Raw genomic sequence first — 27,384 nt, 5'->3', positions numbered from 1 at the left:
ATTGAATGAAACATAAAGGAAAATACGTAAACTGAGCGACGATTGGGCAGCGTACGGTACTGAAAAAAAAATATTTCTAAATCATTGCACAAAAGCTCGGGTATACATATTTAGCATATGATTATGAAGTATGACCTGCTCGATATAGTCATCTCTTTTTCCCTATTTCAAAACAGAATACCCTAGCACAGTTATGCATTAGGGTCTTCAGCAACATCATGAAAATGTTTTTTTTTTTCTTGTCTTTCGAAACCACATCAGGCCCCTCCCTGCCCTCCCCTTCTCCGCCTCCCACGATCCTCCAGCTAGCTCCCATCCAATTCCAATGCAAGGCCCAAGGACTCTCGCGCTTTACTCCGCCCCGGATATGGCTGGCTAGCTACGCTACCATCATCCGATCGATGCTGGGCTACCACCGCGGCACTGCACCACGGCCTTGACACTTTAATTGGAGACAGAGCTAGTTTCACTATTTTCGCCAAGTAGTGGACAGCAGAATTGCCTCAGAATTGTGCTTTTCAACGCCATCAGATCTTTGGCGGCGGTCGGATCTGAGTTTTCGTTAGGAGTTGGCCTGATGAGCTGTGTAGTGTTACTGCCGCAGCCGCGCCGAACACTTCGTGGAGATTTCTCCAGCCGGGCACGGCCGGGGAGCAAGCCTTTGACGTTCCTGATCCTGGGCCAGTGCGCAGCCAGTGTGTGAGTTGTTCCGTTTTCACTTTCAAAGTTTCACTTTCAGTTTTGAATCTTAATGCCAATGGTGGGGTCAACAATATATCGTTAATGGACACATCTAACTTACGCTAACTTGTTGAGAAGAGCGCTCTGTGTGTGTGGTAGTGGAACAAATTTATTGAAGCTTTTTTATTTTAAATGTCAAGTCTTGGGGCCGATTGCACGAAAGGGTCTTTCCAAGGACCGTCTTTCGTGTCGCCCATCTTTTATGATGCGCTGTAAGCGGGGTGTTTCTGAAATTTATGATAAACAAATAAAATTCGTAAGCTTGCTTTTAAATCAAATTTTATACAATTTCATAAGATATCACATCATTTTATAAACAAATATTTTGTTTATTTTAACGGACAAATAAAATATATTTGCAGATAATTTATTTGAAATGCGTTTCACATGGCGTATCATAAAAGATGGGCGACACGAAAGACGGTCCTTGGATCGGAAAGACCCTTTCGTGCAATCGGCCCCAGGCAGTGGCGTACCTAGGATTTTCCACAGGGGGGGCAAAACCGTCCGCCCAAAAATTTGACAAGCAAAAAAAAAAAAAAAAGTCTTCGATCACAAATAAAGGATTTCGTTCCAGGAAAAAATTGACAAGCAAAAAAAAAAAAAAAAAAAAAAAAAAAAGGGCTTCGATCACAAATAAAGGATTTCGTACCAGAAAAAAAATTGACAAGCAAAAAAAAAAAAAAAAGGTCTTCAAGCTCGTCAGGGGGCATTAGATGTCTTAAAGCTCGTCAGGGGGGGCAAAAAAGGTTTTTCAAGCCCGTCAGGGGGGGCAAAGATACGTTTTTGCATGGGTTGTGACTCGTCAGGGGGGGCAGAGTGCCCCCCCTGCCCCCCAGTAGGTACGCTAGTGGCCCCAGGGTCCGGGAAGCGGAAGGGCTGTTTTAGAAAAGGGGAGGTTATTATAGTCCTTTAAAAGTGTCCTCGAAGGACGAATCTGACTTGAATCAGTGGATAGGCAGATCCTCAAAAAGGAGCTTAGTTCATCCAAGTGATATTGACCAGAGTTGATTTGCATATTATAATTAGACAGCTGGCAGCAGTCTGTTTCGAGAGTTTTTTTTAATTTTAATTTTAATTTTTTTTAAATTTCTCCTCGTACACAGACGGCTCGCTATCGTGCAGCCACCATCAGGGGACTTACAATGCAAAATCTCCCCATCGGGGCTCTTCAATTTTTGTCTTTATTCTGTAATGAATAAAACTTTTGAAAATTAATGCGACCGAAATGCAAATTAATATTCCCTCTTGGTATTAATTGCCAAAAAACGGGGAAAAAATCAAGTTAAAAGGAACAAAAACAGTGACTTACCTTGGCTGTCGCGCAACTTCACCTCCCTGTTTTATCCGAACTTAGTACATAAACATATGGCCATTGAGTCCCCTGTACAGATCGCGCTAGAACTTCGGTCTCTGTATTTGGTGAGTGAAGCCAACGGAGTTCAGCTGAACAACCAACATAACAGAGACCGAAGCTTTTGGTCTAATTATAATGAGCTTGATGCAGACTAACGTTAGACAGGAATAACCGTTGTTTCTGGGGATTTATTAAACAATTTCTGACATTTTACTATAATCCCCATTCACCGACGGTAGTCATGGTATGGTAGTGGATCGTATTACCAAACACTTTTCATGAATTCAATCATATCAAACACATTATTCTCATAAAATTCACCAAACTTTCACCATAAATACACAATTACCTACAAAATATAAATATGTAAAAATCTTGCCGAAATCGTTTTTCCTTTTTACGATATTAGCTTCCAATCGGACCCCTCTTCGCATGTGAAATATTTTGGTCACTTGAAAAAGGTATCGTATTACCGAACGTGTGTTTTCTATGGGAAAAGTTGAGAAAACAACAAAATCACTGATGAGCTATTTTGACCATATTTTATTATTTTTAGAATATTAAGACTTTGAAAATGTGTTTTTTACAATTTTTCATCATCTTTCTATTCAAGTTCTCTTTGGAAGGATGTTGCAAAATTTTGAGCGTATGAAATTATTTTCTGATGCGTATGATGCGCGCGTTCGGTAATACAAGGCCGGTCGGTAATACAATCACTCACTATACTGTAGTGAGTAGTGTGTTAGTGCAAGCCTGCATGTGTAATCACGTCGCCCAATTCCCCAAATTTGTTGTTTCCATGTTAGCTGCACCAGGAACTGAAATTACCGTATTATAATTTCAAACAAGCCTGAATTATTTTGATTTGATTAATTGGGATCACAATAAAGGAAGGATATAAATATCTTTCCTTTAAAGTGCATGAATTTAGGCCTACAAACTTTGTTGTTCTAAATAAACAATTTGGATTATGATATTGATAAATCATAAACACTTAAGGATTGCTCCAACCATTTCCTATCGAAATTAGATTTCCATGCCAGAACTCGAACTTGGCTTTAAAAGATCTACACTGTACTTGAGTAATGCAGTACTGTATCTGGCAAAGTCTCAGTAAGCTTAGATTTTGGGGAAATTCTTGTTGGAGTGTGGCCTGCTCTAGAGAAATACAGATTCTAGAGACCTTAGATTTTAGAAACTATATTATCTACTTGCAGTTGATAGTATTATCATTTGAAATTCTTAATTGAATCACTTTATTCTTTAGGTGACAACAAGTTGTAAATAGATGTATACAGCAGAGCTGAGAATTGATCTACAATGGAGACATTATCCACCTTAGCAACGGGATTACCCTCGACCAACATTCCTTTGCCTCTATCAGACATACTGTGGATGGTCGTCCTTGGTTTTGTTATCTCCTTTATCTTGTCTGTCGCCATCGGTGCTAACGATGTGGCCAACTCGTTTGGAACGTCGGTAGGGGCAAAGGTCAGTGTGAATATGATATGTACCAGGGGGTTGGGACAGGATATTGGGGGGGGAGGGAAGGAGACCCAAATATGGGATATGATGTAATTGGTTAAAATCTATTTAATATCCAAGTCCTTTGGAAGCGCATAGACATTATTCATAATGTGATATGCGCTATACAAGAACTGTGTATTATTATTATTATTAAACAAATTAAGTTAATGCTTATTTGTGAAAGGTTTTAGTTTAAAAATAACAAACATATATATTCTAATGGCCCAGGGGAGAAATTACACAGGGACTTGGGGGCCCCTGGAATGCCCAAAAGAGCCCTGAAAAATAAGCCTCTGAAATTCTCCATTCACTGCAGTGTTAAAACTAAACCAATGTGCAGATTTAGGTAATCAGTTGTGAAAAGTAGCCCTAAAAATATTTTTTTTTTTTTGCCTGTAATGGCCGTCTCATTTTGTGGGGATGGGGAGGTGGCATTTAAAAGAAACCAGGTGGGTGTTTCATTAAGCTGTTCGTAAGTTAAGAGCGACTTTAAGAACGACTGGTGATCCTTTCTTACGCGCAAAACCATCGCTAATGAATACCATTCGCCATAAGAAAGGATCACCAGTCGTTCTTAAAGTCGCTCTTATCTTACGAACAGCTTTATGAAACACCCACCAGCAGTGTTTCATAAAGCTGTATTTAAAGTAACTCATGACTGGATCATGTTCTTATATAAGCGCCAGGATATTTTTAGAGCTAGGGGATAAAGACAACCTTAATTTGATGTTATATTTTGTCTCAATTATACAGAAGGGCATTGTAGATTTGCATGGCTGAGACCTCTTTATATTTATACTCTTTTGTTTCTTGTTTCTTCCTCTTTCTCATTTTTTTATTACTTTTTGAAAATCATAGGGGGTGGGCAGTTGCCCCTTTAGGCTGAATATATAGACCTCTTTCCTCAATGAAAGGTTTCCCGTTGCAAAGCAAACTAGTGGGGCTGCCCCCTCAGCCCCTGTAATTAAATGGATTGTTTGTACCTCTTTACGTTTATTCGGTTGAATCCAGGTGTTAACGCTACGTCAAGCCCTGTTCCTGGCAACTATCTTTGAGACGCTTGGTGCCGTACTGATGGGGTCAAAGGTCGCTGAAACTATTCAGAAAGGGATATTTGATGTAGAGCTGTATGCGGGACGGGAAGAAACATTGGTTCTTGGGGAAATATCAGCGCTAGCAGGTGAGAGCTGTACTACTTTCATGATGTTTAAATTAAGTATTCAGAAAATTTCAGGTCACATTGATTGAGTCAATGCCAAAAACATATTTTATTCATTTTTTGTAATACAAGCGGGGGGGGGGGATGGAGTAAGTGCATACATTGTAATTCGATGTCTACTGTCCAGGGTAGTAATGTTTGCAATGTAAATCACTTTATAAAGACAAATAATGTGTTATAAAAGCGCTAGATATAAATGTAACTATTATTACATAATTGTTAAATATTAATTATTAGTTTATTGTCTTGCCTGCATTGTTGTTTATTCATTATTTTGTAACTTAAAAAACAAGGCAGCTCTGTATTTCCTCTTTTCTTTCATATCATAACTCACCCACTTGGTTTAATAGATACTCAATAATGTCAATATTCTTTTGTCTTAAACTTTAAATGAAAAAAACCAACCTACAGATTAAGATACAAAGTTGCATCATTCTATTTAATTTATATGTACTTCTGTTTTTATTCCTGAAAAACAGAAAATGATGGATATTTTCATTTTTTATATCTTCTATTTTAGGATGTGCCGTATGGCTTTTTGTAGCGACAGCTTTTAAAATGCCAGTCTCGACCACGCATAGCATTGTGGGAGCTACTTTGGGTTTCCATTTTGTTGTTTTTGGAGTCAAAGGCATTCAATGGCTACAGGTTGGCTTGATAGGTATGTATGCTTTACAATATATTCTTTTTCATGTGCACCAGAATGGTTTTATTTTTCTGGGGTCGGGAGGGGGGGGGGGGGGGGGTTGCTGTTGGGTTCTTACATCAAACTATCAAACTTGAGGATTCCAACTAAATGCTACCCCCCCCCCCGTATATTTGCCCCAGCTGTCCATATGAAATTCTTAAATCCTGATGACCATATACATTTTGCACTGCCAGCATATCATCACTCTATTCATAATTCTCTATGAGCCATATGTTCACTTTTGAAAAGCATATTTCAATTATCTTTTGAAAAAGAACTGTGAAGTGGTCCATCCATTCAAGCTATAGATGTCATGCTTTTTTTTATATATATATATATTACAACTTGAGTGCTCACACTTTGTGAAGGAGCTGAAAAACGTAATTGGTATGGGTGGTATTATGATAATTAAACCTAAGTTTAGCTCCAGTCTAAACTAGAATTTTAAACCACACTTCTATGGAATGCTGGCTTCATGATATTTCTTCCATAGCCTTGCATATCCATGGCAATTATACTGTATCAATTCATTAAAAATTCATTATATTAATGTAATAATGATAATAATCATACTTGCTTATATCGCATATGACACTTTATCAGAATTCTCTAAGCACTCTACAGAAATGCAGCATAATTACCTTGGCTTTTAATAGCAGAGCAGCTGTCAGTTACGTGCGCTGCATTTCAAGGAATAAATTCCTACCAGGTACCCATTCACCTCGCCTGGGTTGAGTGCTGCACAATGTGGATAAATTTTTGCTGAAGGAAAACACGCCATGGCTTGGAATCGAACCCATGTCCCTCAGATTGAAAGATGAGAGTAAACCACTAGATCATGATGCCCCCATTCATCCCATTTCGCGTCTCAATTACTATTTTTTTTAACCTTTATTCACCACTTGCTATTTCATTATATGTATATTGTATCTCGCTTTACAATTATTTCATTACCTGTGTATTGCTTTTCAATACATTTTTTTTCCTAAACAGTTTTATCCTGGGTGACTTCTCCAGTCTTATCTGGCCTTTTTTCTTCAGTTATTTTCATCATCTTGAGGCATTTCATCCTAAGAAAAGTAAGAGAAGTTTTTATAACCAGTGTAAGGTAGAAAGTGAGATTACCCTTTTTACAGGGGGATACCTTGTTCATATGTGCAATAGCCCTTCAGATTTTGATATTTTTCTAGGCCTAAGTCACTTTTCTATATGTCCAAAACCACCAATAAGTCAACAGGTAAGGTTCTCTGTAATAGCATATATATATTTTTTTCTTAAAAAAGCCAAAAATAAGCTTATTTGAAAGAGTAATTCTTTCTACTCTCAAAATTTGAAGTTGTGTGTAAAGTTGAATAGAAAGCAAGATACCAGAGTTTCTTTGACAAAAGTTTTTGCAGACTGCTTGGAAGTTTCATTGAAATTGCAGTGTGCACATCTCATGCTTGAGTGAACCCAAAATTCAAACACTGGTTCTCCTTATTTTATGAAGTTCCCCCTTCGTTTTTTCTACATTGAACCAAGTACTTGTGTATTGTTGATCAATTTTGACGACTTATTTTCATCATTTTGAAGCTAAGAATGTGCCTTTTCACACTCAATAAACTCTAAGAAATCATTTTGGGCAACTAATCATTGGTTTTCGGGTGGATGGTCACATATCAACAGCAAAAATAGAAAAGGGCACAAAAATAATTGTATAATGAAAAAGAAAATAAAACTAACAGATCAATGAAAGTTTGAGAGAAAGTGAATAGATGAATAAAAAAGTCACAATCTTTTAATGTTAAGATCCAATGCAACCAAGATGTGTGGTATCACACATGACCAATTTCCCCATTACATATTTCAGAAAATTTTCTGATTTCACCAAGTCTATTAGAAGATCATGTGTTCTTTTTATGGAAGACATTACAGGCTCAAAAATTATCATGGATCAAAATTTTATAATATCAATGAAAGGAACAAAAAAATCAATTTGAATTATATTGATCATGGTGCTATATTGTACCAATATCAGCATAGTGTATATATATATTTTAGTCATCTAAATTAGACATTTCCTGTAAATTTAAAAATAGTTATGTTAGGCTTGTAGGGGAAACATATGTCATTAATCACAAAACTTACGTCCTTGATTGATGTATTTTAGTGATATGCAATCATTTACCTCATGTTAATTGAATATAAATATGATTGCAATAGTGATCAAACCCAAGCAAGATGAGTGTGTCGACTAGGAAATGCAATGCAAAATGGTCATCCCCACCCCACCATACAATTATTTTTGTCATTTAAATAAGTGTCAGTCTCCTCTCCTTCAAGTCTGCCATTATCATATTGTATTCATTCATTCATTCATTCATTGCCTTTTATGCTTTATTTAAATTGTATTAACTTTTGAATGTATAGCCTTTTGAATGTATTTTACTGTGGTTTTTACTATGTATTTAGGCACAAGAGATTTAATATCACTTAAGTTCGCGCGCGTTCGGAACGCTCTATTGTCTTGCTAATCCCCATCACGAATGCGCTCGTAGTGCCCCCTGCATACACCCGAACGCAAGGATTACTTTTAACAAAGAAGTCAATAGAAAGCGCTGAAGTACTCCGTTCAGGATACCTCCGAACGCAAGGATTACTAATAACAAAGGAGTCAATAGAAAGCGCTTAAGTACTCCGTTCAGAACGGAATGGTTCTGCTCAGCTAGAAACAGCTACAGCCGGGTCCAGGGGGATTTTCCCCAAGTGATCAATGTGACCAACAAAAAAAACAATTTGCCGATGTATGGATTTGAGATTCAATGCAGATCGTTTGGCGATCATTTTAAGAAATATCCTGAGTCAAAACCTCCCGCATTTTAATTCTGACGGACGTATTTCTTCATTTATATTAAAAGGTGATCAAGTACAGATGTTTTGCGCTCATGATAAGAAATTTCCCGTGTGTGAAGGGATGTCCAAACTTTGCGCTTTTTAATTTTGACGGACGATATATATATATATACATGTATATATATTTCATTTATATTGAAAGTCAATAAATTAGAGATTCGTTACAAATCGTCTAACAATGATTTAAAGACATTTCTCGAGTCAGAAGGGGTGTTCAAACTTTGCGCTTTTTAATTTTGACGAACGTATTTCATTTGATTAAAAGTTAATTGTCAGAGAACTTAACGATGTCGGCGCTATCTCTTCGACATCAGATCAAGCGCGGAAGTCGTCCGCTAGTTTATCCTTTACATTTTTCTTCCCGTGGCCATCCTTTATTTCATACCCTGACATCGTTTATATGATCATAAATATGTTCTGACGTCAGATAACTTAACGATCGTCAACGCTATCTCTCCAACATCAGGTTGGGTGCGGAAGTCGTCTATTAAATTATCATTAACATTTATCTTCCATGGTCATCATTTATTTCATACTCTGACATTATTTACATGATCATAAAATAGATTTTGACGTCAGAAAACTTCACGCTGTCGGCGCTATCTCTACGACATCGGATCAGGCGCGGAGGTCGTCCGCTATTTTGTCCTTGACATTTTTTTCCCGTGGTCATCCTTTATTTCACACCCTAACATCGTTTACATGATCGTTAAATATGTTCTGACGTCAGAGAACTTCACGATGTTGGCGCTATCTCTACGACATCGGATCAGGCCCGGAGGTCGTCCACTATTTTATACTTGACATTTTTTCCCCGTGGTAATCATTTATTTTACACCCTAACATCGTTTACATGATCATAAAATGGATTCTGACGTCAGAAAACTTCACGATGTCGGCGCTATCTCTACGACATCGGATCAGGCGCGGAGGTCGTCCACTATTTCATACTTGACATTTTTCTTCCCGTGGTCATCATTTATTTCATACTCTGACATTATTTACATGATCGTTAAATAGGTTCTGACGTCAGAAAACTTCACGCTGTCGGCGCTATCTCTACGACATCGGATCAGGCGCGGAGGTCGTCCGCTATTTTGTCCTTGACATTTTTTTCCCGTGGTCATCCTTTATTTCACAGCCTAACATCGTTTACATGATCATAAAATGGATTTTGACGTCAGAAAACTTCACGATGTCGGCGCTATCTCTACGACATCGGATCAGGCGCGGAGGTCGTCTGCTAGTTCATCCTTGACATTTTTCTTCCCGTGGTCATCATTTACTTCATACTCTGACATTATTTACATGATCGTTAAATAGGTTCTGACGTAAGAAAACTTAACGATGTCGGCTATCTCTACGACATCAGGCGCAGAAGTCGCTACCCCCCCCCCCCCCACCCTCTCTAGCTCTCTCTATATATATATCTTTCTCTTGTTCTATCTCTCCAACTATTGACTTTCCTCCCACTCTCCTATTCTCAAACTCATCCCTATATTGGATTTCAGTTTAGAATACTAAACTCAGATGATCGTCAATGAGCATAATTTTTAAGAATTTCGAGATGGACATAATCATATCAATATAATTCACCTTCCGGGTTCACCTTATATCTTCCAATAACATCAAATATTTGCTTCATTTTTATCCGCTCCGCCATGAAATGAATATTGACCTAAAAGGTTTTAAATTGTTATTTGATACTTCTAACGATTTTCACCTATACCTTTCAAAATTATTTATTCTCACACATAGCACACCGAGGCTCAATGATTGCAACACGATGTTTTTCTATTGCGCAATCCACAACTGGATTTGATTGACATGAACTGAGAGATTGACCTTTTTCCATGATGAAACCACGTGTTTTCTGCAATGTTTATAAATATTTAACTGTGATAAGAAAAATTTGGGCACCAATAAAGTGAGGAGTTTGAGAGAGGGAGAGAGAGGGAGGGGGGGGGGTCTATGGATGGAGAGGAAAGAGCGAGAGATGGGGGGGGGGGGGCTTTGAGGTTGTTTTCTACAGTATACTTCAGTTTTAAACATTTATTTCATATCGGGTATAGCATCAAAGTTTAGACATCCCTTCTGACTCGATAAATGTCGCAAAATAACTTCTAAACGATAATAATGTACGTTTAATCTTGCAGTAAACTTTGCTCTTGTAAATTCTTGACACTTAAAAACTAGGACAATACCATACTGCTAAAGGCGACGCCCCCCCCCCCCTTATTTGAATGCAGGATTAAAGAACACTGCGGATTAAATGCCTTGCTGATGGGCATAGGTGCCGCGGCCGGGGATTGACCCCCGGAGTGATTCTTAAGGTATGAATGACTTCAAAGTGTATGTTATTGTTTGAGCGAACGTAAATCTCCTTTGACGCGGATTCGGGTCAGAATTGTTTAGGCATTAACAGAACTTCTAATCCAGTGGGTAGGGGGGGGGGGGTCGAATATATTTGAGCATGATAGATCACAATAATGACAAGTATACGATCATGAAAATAACGAGGGAGTAGGAGATAATGATCACCCATTATAGGCATATCATTGTGACCAATGTTTTTTTTCCTTGTGATTTTCATAATATGATCGTTATTGAATGAAACCATTTCCCCCAAACCCCCTGAAATTCGACATTGCTGTATTGATAAATTCTTACTCCGACATCGGAGGCTTATATGTTTTAACGACATCAGAGCTTATTATGCAATTTGCATTGTGAAATTATAATCATTATCTTCCAACCAAATATGATTCTCGCTTTTTCCGACATAAAAAATGGAGGTTTAACAGTATAGGATATTAAATTCAAAGATGATTGTCAATGAGCGTAATTCTGAATTAAAGGAGGAAATAATCATATTGATATAATTGCGCGATTTACTATCTATCCTCCCACAATATACACATATCTCTTCTTCTTGATGCTTCTCGATATGAAATAAAGTTTTAAAATTGAAGGAGAATATCGGCCTCAAAGCCCCCCCCCCCCCTTCCCCGAAATCGTCAAGCTCTCTGCGTCATAACCTATTTCATGATCATGTAAACGATGTCAGGGTATGAAATAAAAGATGACCACGGGAAGAAAAATGTCAAGGATAAACTCGCGGACGACCTCCGCGCCTTATCTGATGTGGGAGAGATAGCGCCGACATCGTTAAGTTGTCTGACGTCAGAACCTGTTTTATGATCATGTAAACGATGTCAGGGTATGATATAAAGGAAAACCACGGGGAGAAAAATATCAAGGATAAACTAGCGGACGACCTCCGCGCCTGATCTGATGTCGGAGAGATAGCACCGACATCGTTAAGTTGTCCGACGTCTGAATCTATTTTATGATCATGTAAACGATGTCAGGGTATGATATAAAGAAAAACCACGGGGAGAAAAATATCAAGGATAAACTAGCAGACGACCTCCGCGCCTGATCTGATGTCGGAGAGATAGCGTTGACATCGTTAAGTTGTCCGACGTCAGAACCTATTTTATGATCATGTAAACGATGTCAGGGTATGAAATAAAGGATAACCACGGGAAGAAAAATATCACGGATAAACTCGCGGACGACCTCCGCGCCTTATCTGATGTGGGAGAGATAGCGCCGACATCGTTAAGTTGTCTGACGTCAGAACCTGTTTTATGATCATGTAAACGATGTCAGGGTATGATATAAAGGAAAACCACGGGGAGAAAAATATCAAGGATAAACTAGCGGACGACCTCCGCGCCTGATCTGATGTCGGAGAGATAGCACCGACATCGTTAAGTTGTCCGACGTCTGAACCTATTTTATGATCATGTAAACGATGTCAGGGTATGATATAAAGGAAAACCACGGGGAGAAAAATATCAAGGATAAACTAGCGGACGACCTCCGCGCCTGATCTGATGTCGGAGAGATAGCACCGACATCGTTAAGTTGTCCGACGTCTGAACCTATTTTATGATCATGTAAACGATGTCAGGGTATGAAATAAAGGATGACCATGGAAAGAAAAATGTCAAGGATAAACTAGCGGACGACCTCCGCGCCTGATCTGATGTCGAAGAGATAGCGATGACATCGTTAAGTTGTCTGACGTCAGAACCTATTTTATGATCATGTAAACGATGTCAGGGTATGAAATAAAGGATGACTACAGGAAGAAAAATGTCAATAATAAACTAGCGGACGACCTCCGCGCCTGATCTGATGTCGGAGAGATAGCGCCGACATCGTTAAGTTTTCCGACGTCTGAACCTATTTTATGATCATGTAAACGATGTCAGGGTATGAAATAAAGGATGACCATGAAAAGAAAAATGTCAAGGATAAACTAGCGGACAATCTCCGCGCCTTATCTGATGTGGGAGAGAAAGCGCCGACATCGTTAGGTTATCTGACGTCAGAACCTACTTTATGATCATGTAAACGATGTCAGGGTTTGATATAAAGGAAAACCACGGGAAGAAAAATGTCAAGGATAAACTAGCGGACGACCTCCGCGCCTGATCTGATGTCGGAGAGATAGCACCGACATCGTTAAGTTGTCTGACTATCAACTTTAAATTAAATGAAATACGTTCGTCAAAATTAAAAAGCGCAAATTTTGGACATCCCATCTAACTCGAGAAATGTCTTAAAATCATTGTTAGACGATTTGTAACGAATGTCTAATTTATTGACTTTCAATATAAATTTAAAAATAACGTCCGTCAAAATCAAAAAGCGGAAAGTTTGGACATCCCTTCATACACGGGAAATGTCTTAAAATTCTCGACAAACGATCTGTATTGAATGTCAAAATGTTTATAAATGAACAAATACGCCCGGCGAAATTAAAAAGGGGAAGGTTGATAATAAACTTTCAACTTTCAAACTATCAATGAATAAATACGAGGACGCGTGTTTTTTTCGTCCAACTTAAGAAGCGCTCAAAGTTTGATCATCCCTTTTTATTCGGGAAATGCCCAGCGTTGTAGTAAGAAATCTCTATCAAGGCTTGAATTAATCCCAACGTTCGCACGTATTCATTCATTAATAATCCGACCGTTCGTTTTCCCGTTCAGTGAACACCCCTTTTGTGCGAGAAGACAATGAAAATCAGTGCTCTTCTCAGCTCAATCCTTTAGTAGGATTCTGAACGTGAATGAACTTGAGCGAACGGGGTCTATTGTCTACTCTTTTAATCCCCGTTCAGAACCCGTTCAGAACCCATTCAGAGCCCGTTCGCACGCAAGAGGGATTTAATCTCTTGTGCCTTAATAATGTGCCAACACCAACTTGTAAACATGATATTTCCAGCTTTTGCTGTTTTTTCATGTATGATTGTTAACATGTTTGATTATCAATAAAGACCATTTTTGAATTGAATTGAATTGAATTAGCTCCGGGGGCCGTTTCATAAAGCTGTTCGTAATTTAGGAGTGACTTTAAGAACGACTGGTGATCCTTTCTTACGGGCTAAACCATCACCAACTTATTATACCATTACCACAAGAAAGGATCACTAGTCGTTCTTAAAGTTGCTCTCAACTTACGAACAGCTTTATGAAACGGCACCCTGATGTGGTTGTTTGAAGCAATGTATTCCTGACAATGTTTCAATTATTTACAGGAAGAGCCTCTCGAGCCTGGTCTTAGATCGTTGCCAATTTGGTACGGCTTAGTGATCACTGTCAATTTCTTCTCCATATTCTATGATGGACCTACCGGTGAGTTGCCACTTTAATGTTTGCATTCACGTAAACAAATGTGCAGTCAAATCCAGACAGAATATAGCAAAGCTGTTACTTTCAACCCATAGGGGTACACCATGTAGGCAACACTTTGTAGTTCCTCATTATTCCTGAGTGCTAGTATGGAATATGATTTGTAGGAAGAAAGAAATGTACCGAAAAGCTGATGTCATTTCTGGTATGTTGTGCTTTTTCCTGTATTAACAGCCATTTAACTGAAAAAAAGCTTACCATATGTTTACATGCTCTGAACTGCCAATGCAATAAAAACAAAGCAAAAATCACTGTTTGGAAATGCAGGAGGTGAACTCCTTGTGAAATACTGTGGAAATAGAAAGATAATTTGTGATTGTTGCCATTTTGAGGAGCAAACTCAGATTTAATCTTGATATTAGAAAATGGTGTTCCTCTATATGTGTTAATTGTCGGTATTGTGACTGTTGGGGCCTGTATTGAACACAAAGCTTTGCAATTATTGTAGAACATTTTTATTAGCGATTGATTGCATTGACTACAATGTGCAATTTATTGTGAAGATCAAACGTATGATTAATCGCTAACCTCTTTGTTACGGGACCCAGTGAATATTTGCTTATTTGCATGTTTGAATATTTACATATTTGGATATTTGATCTCCAGCTGTAAAACCAGAGTGTTATTGATGCATACATTGTAACCAATAATTGTTTGAAATATTATGAGAGGCAACATATCAGACCTTCATTTTTGAGGAGCGCGATTGCGCCGGCGCTCCTTAAAAAGAAATAAGGAGAACAAAATATCGCGCTCCTAAAAAAAATAATAAAAAAAAACTCCAAAAAATTGCTGAAATTTTACATCTTTATATTCATGAAATAGGCATCTATTTTCCATTATTCCTTGAAATTATTTTGATTTATTTGGAAAGTACCGAAAAAATGAAGAATATTCACCTCTTTCCTGACTCTGATTTGATGTTAAACTCGGTAAATATTGTAGTCCCTTATGTAGATTTCCATGGTGTTGACCAAATGTAAAACGATCAATAACGATCAAACGATCAACGATCGTTTTCAGTTAATGTTTGCAACACCATGGAAGTCTACATGTGGGACTACAATATTTAACGATTGTAACATCAATCAGAGTTAAGAAAGAGCTGAATTTTCTTCATTTTACTGATAGTTTTCAACCTAATCAAAATAATTTCAAGGAATTATGGAAAAATAGATGGCCATTTTATGGATTTAAAGATGTAAAATGTGAAATTTTAGCAATTTTTTGTTGTAAACGTATTGACCTAGGCCTAGTTTCACCACAGCTATTGCATTTACAATTTTAAGGAAAATCTACAATTTATCATACATGTATTGTATTGAATTGATTTGAGCTCCTCAAGGAGAGCGATTTATTGAGCTCCACGAAATTATAAACATGAAGGACGGATATATCATAGACCCAATTTGATGTATTCAATCACAATGAAGTATCAGTGTCACAATTTGTTAACATTACTGTCATACCATGCTCTGTCACAACAACTTGACACAAAATTATTAGAGGTATCAACGTTAACCTATTAATACTGGAGTCAACAATCTTAGGAAGAGGACAAAACATTACAATACGTCTAAATGATATTACAGCATAAATCACATTTTATTTTCCCCATTATTATGATTTTGTATAACCTTGAATACAATTATTTTGGTATTAAAATGTTTGTTTCTTTGATGATAACTTCTATCGATATTTTGTTTTACAAATGGACTTGTAACATTTTTTTCCCAGCCCTTGGTTTTGATAGCATACCTCTATGGGGTGTCTTTGTGCTAAGCTTTGGGTCTGGATTCCTTGTTGGATTAGCGGTCTGGTTTATCATGGTGCCATACATCAGAAAGAAAATAATCGGTGAGAAATTATACAACACTACAAATCCATTCTTCTGCATACATCTTTTTTATAAACCTTCTTTCATGCTAGTGGGTGATTTCAATTTCTGTGTTGACCTTTTGATGTTGGTGTTTGGCCAATTTTTACATGAGTATAACCCAAAACATAAAATGAAGATGGTCCTGAAAAAGTCATTCACTGGGTGTTGAGCTGTCAATATTCTGATCTGGATTTTTATGTGTAAATTTAGAATAGGTCTTGGAGCTTGGAAACGCAATCCAATTGGGCTTCCAACACCAACACTGGACTTGAAATCACCCAATCTCTTTATCCATCCATTCCTTGTTCAAATTTTAACGGAGACTTGTGATTACCCTCCCCCTCCTTTCATTTTATGAGTTTTGAACTTATTTGGTAACAGTACCAACATTCTACATGTTTATTAGTATTATATAGTGCAAAGAGGAACCCTATTAAAAAAATCAATTTCTAAGGAATCGCCATATGCTTGATGTAAGTGATTAGAATGGACAGGTGATTTTTATGCTGTTTTTTTTTTCTGTTGCAGTGTTATGTAGCACAATCACCAAACCATTTTGTGAACAGTATGACATAATTATACATATCTTGACAATGGTATCATTCATTTCAATACTTGGCTCTTAGTCTATCCGTCTTCAACGTTATCCCACAATCAGAAGAAGTGAACTTTTTTACTTTCAACCAAGCTTTCACAAATTTACCGCTCCCCTGTAATCAAGTTTATAGTTGAAATACATTCATGGAAAGAATGTAGGCTTTAATTTGTTCTATCACAATGGTAAAAAATGTGAAATTTACCGTTCTCTAAATCTGTGTAATTTCATTTCCAACCCTCACCAGGTAGGAGTGGTGAGGAGAAGGAGGATCGTGCAGTGGAGACACAATCAATATTTGCAGTGAAGCGGAGGTATAGCCATGACAACAAGAGCGACAAAGTCGGGTTGATTCCTGGAGCCGGGTCGGCACTTGATGAAGCCAGAGAAGAAACAGGAAGTGAAAATGTCACAAAACTTGACGATGCTGAAACAACGATGGAAAATGAGGATGAAGCAGCGAATGAAGATAGGGTCAATAAAGGCGTGTCAGAGGTACAAGATCACCCCCATGTGACTTCCCTATGTTCTCCGTTGCAGGCGCTGTCTGCCATATTTGCCAGCTTTGCACATGGTGGAAATGATGTCAGGTTAGTGATTTCAGCAAAGAAGACATTTTTTTATTAAGGAAAAGCAATTCATGTTGTCAGCGGAAAGTTATGTCCCTGTCTCACAAATAGATCATATTGATCAAACCAACCTTGGCTTTATGGAAATCCATCAATGTCATAATTTTTTCAACTGGAAATTGCATGATGTCCTTGTGAACAAAGAGAAACACACTGAATTTTACGAAAACAATGAATGTACATATTTAGAAATTTTTTGAACAAACATGCATTTTAGATGATGACATTGGTGGCTTTCCATAGTTGTGGTTGATCACAACTCTTTGTAAGACAGGGCCCTGGTTTAGTTTACTGTAAATATGGTTTCTCAATCTGGTTTAATTCAGGTTCCAGGAAAATAAAGATAGGAAGATGACTTGTGTCTTGGAAATGTCATTATAAACAACAAGATATTTATTTACCACCATTGAAGTTCTGTGAAATGAGCTCAGATTTTTCTCCCTAAACATCTTGTCTGTCACTTTTGCAGATGTTATCAAATATCCATTGCAAACATTTAGACCCAAATATGTTGTGTTTTTCAAGCATTGGAGGTTGGTTGGAGTTGAGATTGTAGGCGATATATAGCTTCATGATCAATGCACAGATCACACCTGAGAGGCCTCAGAGAACCATCTCCCCCCCCCCCCCCCCCGCCCGCCATATGGGTGTCACGCGCGTAAAACATTCCCCATAGACTTGTGTGTTAAAATGGCACTTAACAAAATTCATAAAAAATAAATGTGAAATTAGAGGGTCGAATGTTTACTACTTTTGGATAGGATATATATCTGACATTCCATATCTGACCAGAGAAGGGTATCGTAGCCTGCTCATTTTAAAAATAAATCGCCATTTATGAAGATAGCTATGATGGGATCAAATTCATCAACTGAAACAGTAAAATAGCCCCAATTCTTCCGCATGTCAAAAAATAGTTCCAAATCATTGATATATCTTCCCAATTTGGGCAAAGGAAGTTCAGTAGTTACCATTTCTAGAATCAGTGTTAGATTTTGAATCATATTCATACACTTTTGTCAATCAGCAATAGCAAATTGAAAAAATTCGAATGGGTTGGGTCGAACGAATATCTTTAGCCGTCCTGATGTAATTAGGCTCATGGCACCTATGGAGTTAAAAAGTATGATTTACTTCTAGATTACGGTATCTTTCTCCAATGGAATATCCTATTGTGATATATTCCTGTGGTTTTTCTTTGATGCAGTAATGCCGTTGGACCTCTGATAGCCATCTGGTTGATCTACAGGACCGGAGACATTGCCCAAGAGGAACCAACACCTCTGTGGGTGCTCTTCTATGGAGCACTGGGCATCTCTCTAGGATTATGGTGTCTCGGACGTCGGGTGATTCAGACGGTGGGGGAAGATATTACAGCGCTAACACCGTCAAGGTGAGGAATGGGGGAGGGGGGCAAATCTAAGAGTAAGCATATTAGGGGAAGAGGGAGGGAGGGGGGAGGGGATGGGGAAAGAGGAGTCTGTATTCTGTGGGTGGAAAAAGGTATTACAGCACTAACACCATCAAGGTGAGGGAGGGGGCAGATTTTTTAGTAAGCGTAGGTGGAAGGGGGTAAAGGGGAGGGGTGTTCTTTTGGTGGAAAAAGGTATTACTACACTAACACCATCAAGGTGAGGGAGGGGGCAGATCTTTAAGCGTAGGGGGAAGGGGGGTAAAAGGGAGGCGGTATTCTTTTGGTAGAAGATATTTCATCACTAACACTATCAAGATGAGGAGGGGGGCAGATCTTGGAATAAGTGTAATAGGAGCGGGTATTCTTTAGGTTATCTAGATCATAGACATAGATATTACGACACTAACACTATCAAGCATAGGAAGGGGATGAGGCTGATATCGGGAGTCTGTACAAGGGGAGGAGATTTGGGGGGAATGAGGCATACATGCATCTGACTGGTATAGCTAACAAACTTGATTTTATATTCCACTTCCTCCAGTGGGTTTTCTGTGGAGCTTGGTGCAGCCATGACGGTGCTCCTGGCATCCAACATTGGCATCCCCATCAGTACCACCCATTGCAAGATTGGATCCGTGGTATCGGTCGGTTGGCTGCGATCGAGGGAAGCTGTTAATTGGTCGCTCTTTGGAACCATTGTCCTGGCGTGGGTAGTGACTCTTCCGGCCACAATGGGACTGTCTGCTGCTATCATGGCCCTTCTTCAGCTTGCCATAAGATGATCATCCTTGATAGACACTGCCCTTCTTCAGCTTGCCATAAGATGATCATCCCTGATAGACCTTGCTCTTCAAATCCATCTATGATAAGTGGCTATTCTGCTGACATCACTCAATCACAGAAGGTAGTGAGAGGTCTCTCCCTCTCAAATTTCCTGGGGTGCTACTTTTCAGATTATAATCTTAATTCAGAGTTTTTCAACATATTTTTGGCCATAGAAAACACCTCTTTTCGGACATGACCCTCTAATTACAAGGTGAGGGTCCGAACTGCTACACCATGACTCTCCCACCGTTATTGTTATTATATATGCATGACTGGTGACCCTTTCTTGTACTAAATGAGATTCCCTGAATTCTCTCCTGCACAGCATAGCGAGTTTATAGGCGCCGCTTTTCTGACGGCTGCGGCTGCGGCAGCGTGAACATTGAAATCTTAATCAAGGTTAAGTTTTTGAAATGTCATTATAACTTAATATATGGACCTAGTTCATAAAACTGGAACATAAGAGCAATTAAGTATCGCTGATTATCCTGTGCTAATTTAAGGTCACATGACCAAGGTCATAGGTCATTTAGTGTCAATGAACTTTGGCCATGTTGAGGGTATTTGTTGAATTGCCCTCATAACTTTGAAAGTTTATGGATCTAATACTAAATAGGTTCATTATTGCGGACTGAAATAATCGCTAGAGGGTATTCATTTGTCTCGCAATCTACTATGGTCAACAAGGAAACTCGTGATCACTCTCGCAAAAAGTGTTCACTAGCTTTCTAGGAAATTTGTGATCACTCTCGCAAAAAGTGTTCACTAGCTTACAAAAGTTAATGGATCTCAGTCAGTCCTCAAGCCCCTGTGTTAATGAGCAAATGAGCAAGATTTATCCAAGTCCTCTCGTGGCTGAATTCATGTCCCTGCAAAATCTCGTGAATTGTGAGACTTTCTTTCTCAAAGAATTTAACCACTTTCTCCTTGAGTAATATTGATTATTTTTGTACCATGGGCAAGAGTAAATGTTACCCTTTTATATTGGTCATTTCTTTTGAATGAAATATTTTGATAAATAAGTGAATTTTTTACCTGAAAAGATGCATCAAACAGAATTTTCTTCCTCTGTTTTCACTTGCAAACTGTGCAACATTTTGTGTTTTAGGCACCAACATTATTTATATCATCAGAAAGCTCAAACTCTATACTTTCTTACAATGTCACTCTTGATATGTGGCATCTTTTAGATGGGTCAGCAGCCAGTTATTTCCATCAAGATGCAAGATGAGATTTCTGAAATTTCTGAGTAACATAAAATCCAGAGTTCTGATTGGCTGAATACTGTTTTCAAAACAAACAGGCGCGGGTAATTTGAAGAGATTACCACATGGTGAGTGTGACCTTGCAGAGGCCCAGTGTGGGGAACATTGGAATTTGCGTGGGTGTGTGGTCTATGACCAATCAGAGTGCAGTATTCTTGTTTTTGAGCTGCAAAATGTACTTGGCCTATGAAAAGCTGGCTGCTGACCCATCTAAAATACATCTTCTTATAAAAATTATATCATATTAAAGCTTAGATCTTCAGCTTTATCATGATCTAAAAATCATTTGTGCCTAAACAGAAATTAAGTGTGAAAACAACAACTTTTGTTGCATGAAAAAAAAATATTTTGTTTCATGTTTTAGATCAAAAGTTTTTCCTATATTACAACATTCTTTTAAAAATCCAAACACATGACCTAAAAGAATGATTCTTCTTCTTTACAAAGATACCAAAAACATGAAATTTGGTCAATATTTAGAGCAGCAATGGCCGAAGAAAAAGAGGTGTTTTGGTTCGCACCAAGCTCATTAACTGTGCAAAAACCCTCTTGTCATGAATATCACTTGGATAAAAGAAGCTACTTTTTCAGGGCTTGCGGACTGACTGATCTAGTTTATGGATCTAGTTCATAAAACTTAGACATAAGTGCAGTCAAGTATTACTGAACATCACATGACCAAGGTCATTAAGGTCAATGAACATAGTATTTTATTATCATATGAATGTTTTTTTGTGAATAATTATTCAATAGTTGTTTTTAAAGTCATTATCTCGTTATGCAGGCGAGACTGCCAGAGGTGTTCCACTCCCCCAAAGTTGATTTTAACCATTAATGTAATATAAAACAGGGTTTTGTTGGCTGTTTTGTGCTAATCATTGAGGCTTATTTTTTACTTGGATTACTTAGATGTAGAGCCGTAAAGCTAGATACTAATACCCTGTTCTCATCTACTTTCTTAAACTGGTTTCCCTTAAACCTGTAAGGAAACCAGTTCTGAAGATCCCTTTGCTAGTGTTCTTATCACCGTCTCCTGAACTGCATGGTTTCCAGAACCACTTCATGTAAAGTGGTCTTGTTGCTAAGGGAACGCTCTCAGTGGGGTCATATGTTTTTGAGACCACAGTGTAGGCATTCTACTCGCAGTGTGTACTGAGTAGCACACCCAACATGCAACCACTCTCAAACTTCCATGCAAAGAATGGTTGTGTCCTCACTTGTACTCAAACCAGTTTAAAGGGGTAAAGCGGTTTCGAAAACCACATTGTGAGGTGGTTTTTTCCAAACCTTTTTGGAAGATTACTGAAGATCGCTTCTAAGACTGCTTGGAGCATTCCCATTACATGTTAAACTGGTTGTCACTCAACTAGTTTTAAAAAGTAAATGAGAATGGGGTCTTATTGCCTTTATTTCTTCCTATTGTCTTATGAAATATGCATAGAGATGGTTGAAACAAATGTACTGTACCAGAACTGAATATTATTATTGTTATTTGCTCTTTCAACCCATATTTGCTCCTATTGTTTGTTTTGTATGCATTTAAGGTGCACTCTCTGTCCTCACACACTGTTCTGACTGGCTTCCTATCGGGGCTGGTGCCCTTGTTTGCTAGAGCTCCTGTGAGTACTGAGCTGACCGGGCTTGCCCCTTAAATTGTCGGTGAACGGGGCAGCAAGCACAAGGGCACCAGGCCCCACCAGGATGTAGCAAGGAATTTCAGTGTTGATGATGCGGGACGTTACTCGTAATGATTTAAGATTTCTTTGTCCATTTTATTTATATCTATATTTTGTAGCTGTTATATTATGTATAAAATATTTGTATCCAAAGGAGCTGTTGCTGCGCTAGCGCCATGAACGTCTCTGGACAGTTTGTGCGCTCAATAAGATATCACTATCATTATTATTGGTCAAGTTGGGATATTCAGATTTAAATCTGTTATCCTGCCTCTGTCAATACTCTCAACTTGCCTGTTTAAAGGACAAGTCCACCCCAACAAAAATTTGATTTGAATAAAAAGCAGGGATGCCACTTTTCCGTATTTATACGGAATTCCGGCTTTTTCCTGCTATCTGTCTTATTTCCGTATTTCCGTATTTCCGACTTTTCCTGTTTTCTGTGTATTAAAAGAATTGGAAAGTCCTCCTTTTTTCCCCCTATCTCTCCCGATTGCGATCGACCGAGTGAGAGATATTTCCCCGAGATATTTGCTTTTATACAGTACATAATTTATAAACGCGCGCACTGCCTACTACGTTCATTGAGTTATGCTTTTATCAAGGCTTTCTGAATAGAATTCTCGATATCCTGGCCAATCAATGCGAGCGACAAGTCCCGAACGCACGCACATAGACAAGCGCAAAGCAGCGGCACGAATCGCGGTATAATAGCGACTGGTAAATACGTCTGTAAAGATGATGACGTCATGCAAGATGGCAACTTACGATGACCAACGAAGGAATCGAGGATGACTAAGTTTTGATCATCATTTGAAAGGAATTAGCGGTAACTGCGGTCTAAGGTACGATGTTTCTGAATTTTATATATTTTCTCGTAAGTTTGGATGTAATTATTTTTTTATAATGTGACATTTTATGTACCAAAAACGATCCGAAAATCGGGTTTCCGCCGAATGTTAGATCTAATGTTACTGCTGCATGCTGATACGGAACCCAGGGAGCTCCGGCCCGGAAAGCGGGCCGGAGCTCCCTGGGTTAGCTGATACGTTGTCTTTATGTACGGGCCAACAACTCTTCAGTCTATGTATTGGTGAGTGGAGCCAACGCGGTTCAGCTGAACAACCAAAATACAGAGACTGAAGCTTTTGGTCTAGCGTTCTATGAGAAACACACAACAACTAACTACCGTCAGTTTTTCAAACCTAATTGACTTCAAAGTCATCTATCACAACAAGGTAAGATGCCACTTGGTCCTCCCCCCTCTCCTAATTTTTTTTTTTTTTTTTTTTTTTTTTGCTTGTCCAATTTTTTTTACCTGTGTCCATCCCAAAATTAAAGGTGGACCCCCCTAAAAAAAAATTCTTGGACACTGTCCTGGCCCACGATAAGTTTCAGTATTTTTGGAGGACACCTAGTGGCATCCCTGAAAAAGAGAAAAATCCAACAAGCATTACACTAAAAATTTCATCAAAATTGGATGTAAAATAAGAAAGTTATGAAAATTTTAAGATTTGCATAATTTCACAACACAAAAACAGTTATATGCACCTCCCCATCAGTATGCAAATGAGGGAACTGATGACATCACTCACTATTTCTTTTGTATTTTATTATATGAAATATTCAAATTTTCTCCTCATGGTCCTGTGATTCAAAGTTTTATTCCTCCCTAAACATTTTATGGTTCATGTAGATTGGACCTTGCTGTCAAATCTGTAAAAATTGAAATATTGCATAATTCAAACAATAAAAAACAAAATAAATAGTGAGTGGATGCTTCATCAGTCTCCTCATTTGCATACCGACCAGGATGTGCATATAACTGTTTTGTGAAATTAAGCGAAACTTTAAAATGTCATAACTTTCTTGTTATACATCCGATTTTGATGGAATTTTCAGTGTTATGCTTGTGAATTTTTTCTCTTTTTATTCAAATTAACTTTTTGTTGGTGTTGACTTGTCCTTTAAGTTAATTTTGAAAAGTTTCTTGTTTGTCCTTATTATATTCGTGATAAGGGACTAATGGGGCATTGCTAAAAATGCCATCAATTTCAAGTCTATTTTCGGTCTCTAAATCGTTCATAAGTCTTGAAATTAATCGTAAATTTGTAATCGATTACTGATGCGCTTCTTGCAACAAGAAGTGTAAGTTGATTTGCTACAGATAAAATTGATCAATCGATTGTAAAATTGAAACAGACGTTACTATATAATGATGCTTTTTGACAGACAAGCATTAATTCATTGAAGGCTCTACTTGTAAAGTATATATACACATATACACAGCTGCTTGCAGATTGAAGGGATGAACATTGCGAACACGGTGCTAGTAATTTACATCTGCGGGTCCCATAGTGAAAAGTTGGTACGTTGGAAATTTATTCTTGTTTCTGTTATTGTAACTCCCATAGGAGCTCGGCAGGACAGTTTTTTGCTAGTATAATTGCCAAGCTGGTACAAAACCAATTACCTATGAAACATTTTGTGTCTAGGATAATCAGTCATAGTGGCTGACCTTATAGACGACAGAAACTACTCTCGGGGTCTTTTTATCAAAGTGGAGGCAGTGGCAGAGTGGGGATTTTCAAACTCACAACCTTACGGTTACGAGTCAATGCTCTAAGAGATTTACCGTGTATCCCTGGATACATCTGTTGAAGTTTTCCCTCGCTCACATCAACAGCCAAGAGTCACCTGGGAAGACCCTGGGAAGTCACATTGGAGTCATCTGAGAGTCACCTGGGAGTCATTGATCTGTGAAAGGTGTGTAAGTGATGAATTAATATTGTACTGATATTTTTTTTATATTATATGACATACATATTTGTTCATTTATCATGTAGAGTTCATTTCTTTAAAATTTATTCGAAAATTGTTTATTGTGTTGATTAGTGCAATTTATTATATTATATGGAAGATAAATCTTGTTTGCTAATGCTAATGAATATGTATATTTGTCGTGTCAGTTTTTGCATAACAGGTATTTTGTATATTTTTTTAATGCAACTTAACTGTGATGATGATATGAATTCATATATATATCATAACATCAAATGAAAAAAGTGTAAAAAGTGATGAATATTTTTTTTATACAAACGGTTGTTTCAGACACCACACAGGCCTAGCCTACTATTTTTGCAGGAATTCATAGATAAATATGATGTGTGATTTTACATGTATTTTTATGACTACTGTCATGACCATGTTTGTCAATTAGTGCTTTCATTAAAATGGAACATAACTCTGCTAATTATCAAAGTTTTATTTTGATCAAGTGAGATAAGGACATATATTTTTATTATCATATTTATGTGCAAATTTATCAGAAGGGCACTGTTATGATTTTTTTTCTTACATGGTTTTAAAGAAAGACATATGTATGATATGTGGTGATTTGCAAATGATGTATATTTTTTTAATGATTATATCCATGAACAGTACTTTCTTACATTCCTTGCGGATTACTTTTTTAATGCTTTCAGAAAGAAAAATGTATATCGTTTTAAAAGCCTGTAATCATACAGTTTGGAAATCTATGCCAGAATTGTTTGTTGGATTTTTTGTCTCTTGATCAGTAATTGTTACTTATTAAATCATATTTCAGTACTCAAAATATTGAAAAGGAATTTTCTAACATTATAATATGGCTTTACAGTTTATACATGTCTTACATATATGGCATGTTCATATGCAGTGGGAGCAGAAATTTTGAAAACTTCAATTTTTTCTGATAATTTTTACAAAATTCCGATGAAATCATCCGATTTTAAAGAATATGCAAAAGCACTCCAATGACAAGATACGTTGCTTCGCTACCTTACTTTGAAGTTTCTTCATAAAAATTTTACACGCACTGCTACCCTGTAAAAAAAAATCTGCATATAGCCAGGCATATAAGTAACTGATGTTATAAATAATGGATGAATTGATGGAAGAATAGATAGATGGATGGAAAGATGGAATTATTGATGGATGGATGAACAGGTGGATGGATGGATATTTGGATGGATTGAAAGATTGATGGATGGAAGAATGGATAGATGGATGAATGGATTGATAGTTGGTTGGTTGGATGGATGGATAGATGGAAGGATTGATGAATGGTTGGATGGGTGGGTGGATGGATTGATAGATGGAAGAAATAAGGACAGGTTGGACGGATGGATAGATGGATGGATTGGTTAATAATTATAATACATATGATTTATATAGCGTCTTTTCCATTTTTATCAAATGCTCAAGGCACTTAAAAGAGAGCAAAACAAAAGTAAAGAGAACTAAGAGAAGTACAAGAAAGGGTAAATTACAAATGAGGACAAATGGATGGATGGATAATTAATGAATGGCTAGATGGATGGATGGAAGAATGGATGGTTTGATGATGGATGCATGATAGAAAGATGAATGGATTGAAGGAAGGATTAATGATGGATAAAGGGATCATTGGAATGATCATGCACAGAAAGACGGATAGGCCTGTAGGTAGATTGATAGTCGGTGGATGGATGGATGATCGAGTGAATGGATAGAGGGAAGGATTGATGGATGCTGGAGAATGGATGGATATAGAATGGGTGAATTGATAAAAGTTTTCAATTTGAAAATGTTAAGATATTCATCAACTTTGGTATACGTGTGTATCTACAAAGTATGTGCTGAAGTAAAAATTGTCCAACTTCTTTCATGTTTTGAATGTTCAAATATTTTATTAAAGAATTTTTATATTGTATGAAGGCTCTAAAGCAATAGATTTAAATTTGAAAAACAAGGAATGGAATGGATGCGATGGATGGATTGGAATCTGAATCTTGAATATTCCGAAATTTCTCCCCTCGCCCCCTCTTCCTCCCCCCCCTCACCTACCCCTCCCCTACGCCCCTATCCCCTTTCCCCTCCCCCTGCGCACTAG

The 27,384-nt window shown here is 37.8% G+C and overlaps 1 protein-coding gene across 1 annotated transcript; it reads left to right on the top strand.

Moving 5' to 3' along the window:
* The first annotated feature begins 341 nt into the window (after window positions 1-341).
* On the top strand, window positions 342-26,090 carry LOC129262274 (sodium-dependent phosphate transporter 1-like). The gene is made up of 10 exons (XM_064102203.1): window positions 342-699; window positions 3,366-3,589; window positions 4,637-4,805; window positions 5,365-5,505; window positions 6,526-6,611; window positions 14,036-14,132; window positions 15,927-16,046; window positions 16,911-17,253; window positions 18,500-18,685; window positions 19,248-26,090. Exons 2-10 carry the CDS (start codon window positions 3,419-3,421, stop codon window positions 19,486-19,488), a joined length of 1,554 nt encoding a protein of 517 aa, XP_063958273.1. The 5' UTR covers window positions 342-699; window positions 3,366-3,418; the 3' UTR covers window positions 19,489-26,090.
* Window positions 26,091-27,384: the final 1,294 nt, after the last annotated feature.

This window comes from Lytechinus pictus, chromosome 1, assembly GCF_037042905.1.
Source record: "Lytechinus pictus isolate F3 Inbred chromosome 1, Lp3.0, whole genome shotgun sequence".
NCBI classification, from domain to species: Eukaryota; Metazoa; Echinodermata; class Echinoidea; order Temnopleuroida; family Toxopneustidae; genus Lytechinus; species Lytechinus pictus.
This window is presented reverse-complemented; position numbering and strand designations above follow the sequence as displayed.